Raw genomic sequence first — 11,968 nt, forward strand, 5'->3', positions numbered from 1 at the left:
GATTTGGTTGGTTGTTCTTAATAGAGTTAGCACTAACAACGCGTTGCAGAGTAGGTCGATGGTTCTGAATTTGTCATCTCATTTTTTTATGTAATGTTCTCCTCTTGAAGGATATGGAACAAGCTTTTTGTTTTACTGGGGAAATTTGAATTTTTTTGGAGTGGGTGGAGCCAAGGAGGATATGTTAGTTATCTCTAGTTTCGGATTCAGCAAGAGCAAAAACAGGTCAACTTTATGAATATGTGGGTTGTATGACTTATATTATGTTGTGAGATATTTGGATGGAAAGGAGCATTCACATTTTTAAGGGGAAGAAGACTTACTTTTTGGTTTAGGACAAGATTCACTATTTGGCTTCTTTATGGGTTAATGTCGCTGGTAATTTCAAGGAAATGCATTTTTATGGCGTTTAGCATGACTGGTTGGCTGTTTTATATTGATTTTTTAAAAAAGTTCTTTCTATTCTTATTAAAATAAACATAATAGATGAAATGTAATTTTAGTAATGTAATGAGTAGCAATAGAGAGAAGATTAAACTTGATAATCAAGAGATTAATAGCACTGATAGAATTAGATATCTTGGATCTATTATGCAAGCAGAAAAAAAAATTGAAGCATAGAATTAAAACAGGTTGGGTAAAATCAAGGAGTGCGTCAGGCGTGTTGTATGATTGTAGAATACCCTTAAAATTAAAAGGAAAGTTTTAAAGACGGTTATAAGGCCAACTATGCTTTATGGTTCAGAATGTTGGGCAACTAAGAAACAACATGTACAAAAAGTAAACATTGCTGATATGCAAATATTAAGGTGGATGAGTGGTCTAACATCAAAAGATAAAGTAAAAAATGAACATATGCGTAATAATTTACGCATATAATCTGTTGAAAACAAGATAAAGTTGGGGCGGCTTAGATGGTTTGGGCATTTGAAACGCAAGCCTAGTAGAGTACCTGTGAGGAGTGAGTTAGTTATTGTTTCTAATATAAAAAGGGGTATGGGTAGGCCTAAAATAACTTGGAATGAGGTAATGAGAAGGATTTAATAGCCCTTAATCTAATAGAGGAAAACGCTCTTGATCAAATGAATTAGCGGAAGAAGATTCATGTAGCTGACCCCGCCTAGTGGGAATTAAGACTTGTTGTTGTATTAAAGGGAAAGCCTTAGTGCAATGGTGGAGCTATCGTTGTATGACCTAAAGGTCATGGGCTCGAGGTGTGGAAACAGCCTCTTGCGAAAATGCATGGTAAGGTTGTATGCTATAGACCCATCATCGTCTGCCCATTCCCCAGACCCCATAGCACAGGAATTGTGTGCGCTATGTTGCCCTTTTTCTATTCTTAGTAAGATGATTTGTAGAAATCCCGAGTGTATTGGAATGATTTAGGGGATATTTATGTAGAGAATTGTCTATTATTGAGAGATTATTTTAGGAGACTGTTTCCATCTTTAGCATACCCGATTGTAATATAAGTATAATGTATTGGCTTGTACAAATTATTCATTCAAGAAATATAGATACCTATTCTGATTTCATGGTATCAGAGCTAGGGTTTCTATAATCCTAGTTAACGATAGCAGGAGTCGTCAACAGCAAAGGGTCGAAACCTCTAAAGCTCTCGACGGCGAGACAAAAGCCACCTCCACCTTGAATTCGAATGGGCTAGACAGCTCGTCCCTCCTGCTCTCAATGGAGAGACTGAACGGAAAGAATTTCTGTGAATGGGCTCAGTCAATCAAACTCGTGATTGACGGCAAAGGAAAGTTAGGCTACCCTACCAGCGAGAAAAAGAAGCCCGCCTCAACTGATGCTACAACTCTGCAGAAGTGGAAGTCGAAGAACTCCATGGTGACTGCATGGCTGGTGAACTCCATGAAACCTTCAATCGGCAAGACCTATCTGTTCCTATCGTCGGCGAAGGATGTCTAGGATGTTGTCCGAGAGACATACTCAGACACTAAAAGCTACTCTCAAATCTTTAAGATCAAAACTTAGCTATGGCAGATGCAGCAAGGAGAAAGAGGTCATAGACTACTATATGGAGATAACGAATCTCTGGCAAGAACTCGACCTGAGCATTGAGGAAGAATGGGAATGCCTTGGAGACAATGCCCGATACAAGAAAAGACTCAAGAATGAACGAGTCTTCGAATTTTTGGACGGACTCAACCAAGACTTGGACGAGATGCGAGGGAGGATTCTCGCCCGATGTTCTACCTTCAACTCGGGAAGTTTTCTCGGAGGTGAAGCGAGAGGAGAACCGGCGCAAAGTGATGTTGAAGGAGCCAATTCTAATTAGAAACAATGGGCCCGAAATGTCTGCCCTCATTTCAAGGGGAATTCTTGCTGAGACAAGCAAAAAAACGCAGAAAGGAAGACCCTGGTGTGAGCACTCCCGCAAGCCAGGCCACTCAAAAGATAATTGCTGGGAAATACATGGGAAGCCCGCATATTGGAAGCCGAGACAGAATCCTAAAAATCATGGCTACCAAGCTGCTATTGATAACCCAACAGAGAAACCACAATGTGAGAAAAATAATAATTCCACTTCAAGTGGCATTCAATCCAGAACAATTGGAACAACTCTATAAAATGTTCTCTACCATTCAAGCATTAGGTCAATCTTCCACACGTATTCCTTTTGGCTCTTTAGCCCACTGAGGTAAATTTTTTGACAGCCTTAAATACCATCTCTCATTACAAATCACCATGGATAATTGATTCTGGTGCCTTTGATCATATGACTAATTCCTATCATCTGTTCTCATCCTATTCACCTTGTGCTGGAAATTTGAAAGTTAAAATTGCAGATCGATGACTCTCATCTGTTGCAGGCAAAGGAAGTATTCAAATCTTTGACTCTATAACTCTAGAACCTGTCTTACACGTCCCTAGGCTGTCTTGCAATTTGTTATCCATTAACCAGTTGACAAAAGATTCTAATTGCTCTGCTAAATTCGTTTCCTCTCACTATGTCTTCCAGAACCTATCATTGGGGAAGACAATTGGTAGTGCTAAGGAGTGTGAGGGACTCTACTACTTTGAGGAGACGAATATGAGTGAACAATGTCAAACTGCTATTTGTGATTCTACATCTATTTCAAGGGATAGTGAAATTTTGTTATGGCATTCTAGGATGGGTCATCCAAATTTTCAATACTTAAGACGTCTAATTCCTTGCATTTGTTCAAATAAGACGTCTTCCGTTTTTCAATGTGAGATTTGTGAACTTGCAAAACACCAACGTAATTCCATTCCAAAATCCACATACAAAACATCTAGACCTTTTACTATGATTCACAGTGATTTATGGGGCCCTCACGCTCTCTTAATCGCACTCACACGAAATGGTTTGTTATTTTTATTGATGATCACACTCGTATTTGTTGGGTTTACCTGTTGAAACATAAAACTGAAGTCCATTATATTTTTATCAATTTCCACTCCATGATTTAAACACAATTTCAAACTCACATTCAAATCTTGCGTACTGATAATGGTATTGAATATTTTAATAATATCTTGGGAAATTATATTCAAGAAAATGGAATCATCCATCAAAGTTCCTATGTGGATACCCCTAAACAAAATGGGGTTGTTGAACGCAAAAATAGGCATATTCTTGAAGTAGCTCGGGCATGTTAACTACAAATATGAAAAAATATTTTTGGAGCGATGCCATTTTAATAGCTACATATCTCATTAATAGAATGCTTAGTCGGATTCCTTCTTTTGTCACTCCTCTCCAAAAATTCCAAAAATGTTTTTCCAACTCGCGGCTCAACTCCAATCTCTCCCTAAAAATTTTTAGGTGTACTGCATTTGTACATGTTCATGCTCACAATAGGGATAAATTGGAACCTCGCGTCATTAAGTGTGTTTTTATTGGTTACTATCCTACTCCAAAAGGCTACAAATGTTATGATCCTCTCACAAAAAAATTATTTGTTAGCCTTGATGTAACGTTCTTTGAAACCACTCCTTACTTCCAAAAGCCCTCTCTTCAGGGGGAGAATTGGAGTGAAGATCGGTTCTTTGATTTCTCTATTGATGAATTCGTGTCATACACTAAGTCTGTCAACACCACTGTCATTATACCATTCCCTGATTTGTCACGCACAAAAAACCACTTAAACTCAAGGGGAGATGCAGAAAAACAAAATAACAAGGAGATACTTGTTTACTCAAGGAAGCCAAAATCAAAGAACAGGGAGAATCTCGTACCTGAGGCACCAAGAGAGTTAGAACCGGTGATAGCTTCAAGCAACCATGAGTCCACGCCCAATACCGATCAAGTAATAGATCCAAATGGCCATGAGCTTCCTTCTAATAAGTCTGCATCTGATGACATCAATTTATCCAGTGCTCTCAAAAAACAAGCTAGGTCATGTACTCTCCATCCCATTTCAAAATTCATGTCTTATAAAACTCTGTCTACAAGGTGTCGTGCTTTTACCTCTAACCTTGATAGGATAAAAATTCTAAAGAATATCCAGGAAGCCTTGGAGATTCCTGAATGGAGGGAAGCCATCATGGAGGAAATGCAGGCCCTAAAAAAAATGGAACTTGGGATGTTATGAATTTCCGAGAGGGAAAAAGTCAGTAAGCTGCAAATGGGTCTTCACGGTGAAATATAGAACTGATGGGGCAGTTGTACAGTATAAAGCCCGTCTTGTTGCAAAAGAGTTTACACAGACCTATGGCATTGACTACACAGAGACATTTGCACAGGTGGCAAAATTAAATACAGTTCGGGTTCTCCTGTCCTTGGCAGCCAACTTGGATTGGTCACTTCAGCAACTCAACATTAAGAATGCATTTCTAAATGGCAAGTTATAAGAAAAAGTCTACATGACAATACCACTAGGTTTCAGTAAGAAAGGTAAAGAAAACAAAGTATATAAACACAAGAAGTCCCTATATGGACTCAAGCAATCTCCTAGAGCATGGTTCGACAGATTTACGAATGTGATAAAGAACCAAGGATATCGACAAAGGCAATCAGATCACACTATGTTTTTCCAACAGCCTGAAAGTGAGAAGAAAATAATTATGATTGTGTATGTTGATGATATAATCCTAACTGAAGATGATACAGTGGAGATGGAAAGATTGAAGAAAGTCCTAGCTGCTGAGTTTGAAGTTAAAGACCTGGGACAAATGTAGTACTTCTTGGGAATGGAAGTTGCTAGATCAAAAAAGTGTATCAGTGTCGCTCAGCGAAAGTATATCCTTGATCTCCTAACCGAAACTAGCATGCTTGGATGCAAACCTAGTGAAACCCCCATTGAAGCAGTAAAGAGAGTTGAAGACTATAGAATATCGGTTGAAAAGGAGAGGTATCAAAGATTGGTTGGTAAACTAATCTATCTATCACATACCAGACCCGACATCGCATTTGCAGTAAGTGTGGTAAGCCAACACATGCATTCAACAAAGGAGACTCACCTAGAGGCTGTGTACAAGATTCTCAGGTATCTCAAGGGTTCTCTGAGCAAAGGACTTCTTCAAGAAGTGTGAAAGCAAGGAAATAGAAGTTTTCACATATGCTAAATAGGCAGGATCAGCGGAAGATAGAAGCTCTACCACCGGATATTGTACCTTTGTATGGGGAAATTTGGTGACTTAAAGGAGTTAAAAAAAAAATGTAGTGGCTCGAAGTAGTGCTGAAGTTGAGTTCAGGGCAGTTGCACAAGGGATATGTGAAGGACTGTGGTTACAAAAACTTCTACAAATCACGATGAAATTCCCTATCAAACTCTACTGTGATAACAAAGCAGCCATCAATATCTCTCTCAATCCATTTCAACATGACAGGACTAAGCATGTAGAAATGGACCGAAACTTTATCAAAGAAAAGGTTGAAGAAGGAACCATTTGTATGACTTATGTTCCTACCAAGGAACAAACCGCAAACATCTTTACCAAAGGATTAGCTCGACAAAGTTTTGATGATTTCATCTGCAAGTTGGATATGATCAATATCTATGATCCAACTTGAGGGGGAGTGTAGAAATTACGAATGTCTTGGAGTGATTTAGGGGATATTTATGTAGAGAACTGTCTATTATTGAGAGAGATTATTTTAGGAGATTGTTTCCATCTTTAGCATACCCAATTGTATTAAAGTATAATGCATCAGCTTGTGCAAATTATTCATTCAAGAAATACAGAAAACCTATTCTGATTTCAAGATTCCTTGTTCTCCTACTTTGTACATTCTTTTTTCTTTTTTTTGTTTAATGTAAATCTTCTTTTTTCAATCAAAATAAATACATACATGAATCTAAAAAAGAACTTGAATCTAGCATCAGAAACTCAGGGAGGGGGAGAAGAACTGGCATGACATTACATATTACACTTTCGTATAATCATGCCTTCTTAAAGCAAGACCATGCAACCTTTGGTTACGCATTCTAAAAATCAGGCAATGTAACTAGGCAAACTAATTGAAGCCAAGCTCTTTAAATTAAACCAAACCCAGTTCAATAGAAGGTTGAACTAGGGTCAAAATCCTAAATATATCATCAAATTTGAAAAGGAAAAAAAAAAAAAAAACGCAGATAGTTGCATGAACATTTATGTACAATTCTATGGACCTTGTGAACAACATAATTCTCGCAATTAACCCACAAGCCCTCGTTACACCAAAGAGGTGCTCATAATGATAGGATGCCTCCCATAAATTTGCAACATCTAATAAGCAAACAAGTTTTGAACAGCTTTTTGCATTTATTTTGCCATTAAAACTGTCATAAAATGAATTGTCACAAAATTAATTCATGTTCAGAAAGAGATTATGGCAAGTTTAAATCTAGTGACTACTAAACCTAAACACCCGCTTTAGAAACCTCAGTAAGCCTTCTCAAGCTACAAAGCCTATGGAACAAACTTGCAACCAATCTTGTGATGGAAAGCAACGGGTATCACTAAATCACCAAATTAGCAATTTGAGAAAAAATAATACATAAGTCCCTTGTTAAGATCATATGTTCCCCATAAGGATTGAACATAACTCGCAACAAATCACCTTTACAATTAGACTTGACTGCAATCCAAATGTCCTAATTTCCAAAACCATCAACCCATATAGAAGTCAAGCATTGTGCACCTTTACACCCTACAATTGAACAATATTACTCTTGGCCATTTTCAAGATAGGCGTTCTCGTCACAACCAAGGATTCGCCAAAGGGATCTAATCACAGCCATCTTTCAATTGAACGTTCCATCAAGGATAAATTTTAAGGTCTCCTTGGCACATCTCATCTCTAAACTATAGATGGACACTCCAAAGAACCCTAAACTAAGCATGTATCATTTTAAAATGAAGCCATATCTTCCCCAACATCATCTCCAAAAAGAGTCATAATGAATTTCTGCTTAATCACATACTTTACGTTAGTTCTATTTTACTTGGATTTTATCATTTCGACCGACATGTCTCTGCCAAGTGCAATTGTGATTGTTTGTCAACCTATATACATATTTAATCCTATCATAGAATTAAGATTTATGAGAATGCCTATGGTTCTAGTTGTTGCTCTGATATCGAATGCCTATGGTTCTAGTTGTTGCTTTGATATCCTACTTCGTGAACTAAACCTAAAGCATGACTCGATAAAGCAAAGCATTGCTCAGCGTTAGCTATGAAGGAGAACCTAAATCAATCAATTCTTTCCATTGTACTATATCTGGATCCACAACTTCTATGATATTGAACAGTAAATCTTAGTCGCTTGTCACTTGATCCCACCACTTCCCTTTGGCTTGCCCCTATCTCTAAAGGGGCTTTCTCACTTCACTAAGCATCTAAGCCTCATTCAATAGCAAATTTTCCACTCCCTAGTAGCAACATGAGATCTCTAAAATTCCATAACTTAGTTCAAGTCAAATCATGAGCAAAGATAGATATTGCTAACAAAGCTTTTTCATTATAGAGCCAATCACACCATTCTAAGCAATACATTCCAACCAAAGGGGTGTGGCATGCACACAACTCCTTCATGAAAAAGAAAAAGGATGGAGGTTGCGAACGGCTCTAGCCTAGCTCTTTTTTACCTTAATCTTATCATGAAAAACAAGAAGTCAACCAATGGATGGACATTTGTTGGATGCTAATTACAAAAATTGGAAAAAGAAATTACTGGATCTCAATACACTAGATTTTGGAGTGATTAATAACGTTATGTTTATATGTGAGTTTGTATTTAGTTTGTCTTAAAAGTTCTTATTTAATTAGTAAAGGATTTATTTGTAATGTTATTTATTTAGTTGACATCATCATTGTCAAACCGAGATTCAAATTGCCAATTAAAAGTCCAATTTTGGGAATCGAGAATCGAAGATCAAATCGAATCGAATCGAATCGAATCATACAATTTGGTACAAATTTACTTAATCAAATCTAAATGACATGCATATATTGATGTACAAACAAGCAGCAAATTAATAAAATACATTTAAATTTTGAAAATAATAAAATCATAGTTTATGTGTACGCTTTTTTCTTGGGAAATGCATTAGAAAATATTAATAAAATAATGAACTTTATGTTGTTTAAAGGTAAGTTAGGTGTAGCTCCTATAGAAGATAAGATAAGGGAGGGACGACTTAGATGGTATGGACACTTGCAACGCAGGCCACATAATGCGCTTGTGTGGAAGAGTAACTTAGTTACTGTGGAGAACAATAGAAGGGGTAGGGGTAGACCTAAAATAACTTGGGAGGAGATAGTGAGTAAAGATTTAATATCCTTGAATCTATCAAAAGAAATGGTCCATTATCGCATAAATTGGCAAGAAAGGATTCATATAGCCGACCCCACCTAGTGGGACTAAGGCTTGATTTTGTTGTTGTTGTGTTATGTTGTTTAAAGGAAGGAATCAAGAAAAATTTTAAAAATAAAATTAAACTTAAAAAATAAAATTGAACTTTTGGTGTTTATCAACAAGTTTTAAAAAATACATATTCTTTTTTGGATTTAAAAGAAAAAATAAATAACCTAAAAAAAAATGATAATAATTGAACAAACTATTAAAAGAACTAACTTTTCAATCTTAACAACACAACAAAACACGATTACCACATCAACCGGTGAGTGTTCTACCCCTTCTTCTCAGTGGCAGAACACTATACTCCAAAAGTGAACAATAGTTTTGTGAAGGCAGTTTAAGACCTAATTTTCGATTTTCTCCTCATTTTAAGCACAAAACTGACATAGACAAGGAATGGAATGTAATTGTGTTAAAATAAAAGCAATAAAAAGATAGAAATGTTGTTTTTGGGGTTTTAAACTAGTCATTTTTGTAAGGAAATGGTAGGTCAGAATTAGGTGAATCAATAGGTTTGGATAGATTCAACAAATTCACGAGGTGAATTGATAAATTCAACAACAATTTAGTTGTTTTTAGATTCACTAATAAAATTCAAATAAATTTGGCGTAGAATTTATAAGAATCGTATGAATCAAATCATGAATCATAAAATTATAATAACTATGGTTCACATATATACGTACGTACGTACATACGTACATACATACATACATATATATATATATATGCATACATATGTAACAAATGTCCCCCCCCCCCCCCCGGAGTCATTTTCTTCCTCCCCCCTCTTCCCTTTCCCCTTATTTCCCTCTTGATGCTACATCATTATTCTATACAGAACAAGAAGCTGGCCAAGGAATGAACCTTCATTGGAGGCTCTAATTAAGAAGAATTGGAGTAAGAAATTATTGGATTTCTGAAAAAATAAATTTAGGATTAGTAAATAAGGTTTATGTTCATGCAGGAGTTTGTTTTAAATTTATGTGTTAATATTTTTATTGTATTAGTAAGGGTTTACTTGTAATTTTATATATCTTGATTCTGTAAGTATAGGGGGTTGTTTTGAGTTGAGAAGTTAAATGGAATCGATTTAAATTGAGAAGCTAAAACATGTGTTGACCCCCTATCTTCTTCCTCCTCTCTCTCCTCTCCATCTCCTTTCTTCCCTTTTGATGCTGCATCATTATTTGATGTAGCCTCCTAATGCTGCATCATTTGAAATCAAAACCCAAATTTGATCTCCCTTCCACATTTAACCCACTCATCTTCACCTTTAGTCTTTTCTTCCTCTTCTCCCCTTTCCTTTAATATCCCATATTCTTTCCTTCTATCGCCTTAATTATTAGAAGCTCAAATAAATAACCAGCAAAAAAAAGAAGCTAACCAGAAACTACCTTTGCAGTCCCTTTAGTTCTGTTAATGGTTATTTAGTCATTTAGCATTATTATTATGTGCTAGAGTTACGTTAGTAAGTGTGAGTTAGTAAGGGTATTACGGTCAATGACATTGTACTTGAGATATACTATAAGTAGAGGACGAGACCTATCGTTGAGGTTAGGCCTTCCATTTTACCCAATTATTCAACATGGTATCAAAGCATGATTCTGAAACCTAAACCCTAATTGTTGCAACTACCATCAAAACCGAAAGCCTAAAACCATAAATCTGCTGCATGTCTACCATCACAGAAGAATTTCCAGCAACACTATAGCCCTAGAAAATAGCCAGCAGCTGCTGGAAGTCAGACCAGCCACTGGAAATTTCCTAGGCAACACTGCCAGTTTAGGAATAAAAAATCTACTATAGATTTTGCAAAACAACACCATAGTCACCCACAGACACTGCTAATCTGCCACCACCTACAATATTATCTCCAGGTAGTGCCCTGTGCGCCCTCACATGCCAGTCAAAGGCTGCCAGGGCAGACCCCAAGCACCGGCGCGTGAAGCCTTTTTCAGGCATGTTTTTGGCTTGAATTCATCCAGCAGTGCTCGAATCCCTCTATAAACATATTAATGGAGTTTTTTCATGACGTTCTTTTGTCCAAAGATATCACTTTTTTTAATTGCTCATGTATGGCATCCAAGGAATGGTTGTTTTTATCAATGGTTATTGAGTTTATTGGGTCTGAAACAGTGGAATTTGTCGTAGTTTTTTATTCAATGTTTCAATTCCTTCCATAGACCAACATATCAAGCTGTTGGGCACGTGTTTTACTCAAATATCCAAACTTGTTTTTGACCATGCACTCATGGTAATCCATTAGTTGTTGTTCGGTGTTAGTAAAGGCTATTGGTGAGCCTCTTGGAGCAGTGGGGGTGTTCACAAGTTGTTTTTGTGAGGTTGTGGCAGTGTTATATAACTTATATAAGTTTGTTGGTGATTTGTCCATGATAGTTTCACTGGTTCACCTTGTTTGTGGTTGCTCCAATTCTTCTAGTGGTCTGTGCTGGTTTCTTGGGGTTGTGTCTGAGTTTCTTGGTGTTGTGGCAGCCTTGTACTGATTTATTTATGCCTCATTCATGGTGTGTCACATTGTTTATGGTTGTTCTGATTATTCCAGCAATTAATCGTCATCATTGGTCTTAAGTTTGTGAGTGTTGGAATAGAGTTTGAAAATCCCAAGAGTATGATTCCCTCGTCAGTCACTTGTTTGAGTGGACCGCGTATTGTGAATATATCAGAGGAGTCTACAAGGTTTTTACTGCATCAATCGTCTCAACAAGCATCTTGTCACATTGCATCTTTTGCCCAAAAAGGTAATCCTATAGTCTGTATGTGATCTGGTATCTTTCCCACTAGTCCTTGGGTGATTCTGCTGCCACTAACAATATAACAAGTGCAACCAGCTTCTTTCTGGCCCTCTAGTATCCTAGAAATCTACCTCAAGTTACCCTTGCTGATGGATCCACTACTTTTGTTAAAGGGATAGAAATAGTAAATCCTACCCCTTCCATCTCTCTTTCTCTTATTTTATACATTCCTAAATCCTCTTTCAATTTCATGTCAATTAATAAGCTTACAAAGTCACTAAATTGTTTTGTCACTACTTTCCTGATTTTGTGGTAATTCAGAATTTGAAGATGAGAAAGACAATTGGATCAGGACATAAGGCTCGTGGGCTTTACTACT

The 11,968-nt window shown here is 36.9% G+C and overlaps 1 protein-coding gene across 1 annotated transcript; it reads left to right on the plus strand.

Moving 5' to 3' along the window:
- The first annotated feature begins 1,170 nt into the window (after positions 1-1,170).
- LOC131155901 (uncharacterized) lies at positions 1,171-1,929 on the plus strand. Its single transcript, XM_058109349.1, has 2 exons — positions 1,171-1,310; positions 1,545-1,929. Exons 1-2 carry the CDS (start codon positions 1,171-1,173, stop codon positions 1,927-1,929), a joined length of 525 nt encoding a protein of 174 aa, XP_057965332.1.
- Positions 1,930-11,968: the final 10,039 nt, after the last annotated feature.

The sequence above is a fragment of the Malania oleifera genome, chromosome 5 (genome assembly GCF_029873635.1).
Source record: "Malania oleifera isolate guangnan ecotype guangnan chromosome 5, ASM2987363v1, whole genome shotgun sequence".
In the NCBI taxonomy this organism is placed as follows: domain Eukaryota; kingdom Viridiplantae; phylum Streptophyta; class Magnoliopsida; order Santalales; family Ximeniaceae; genus Malania; species Malania oleifera.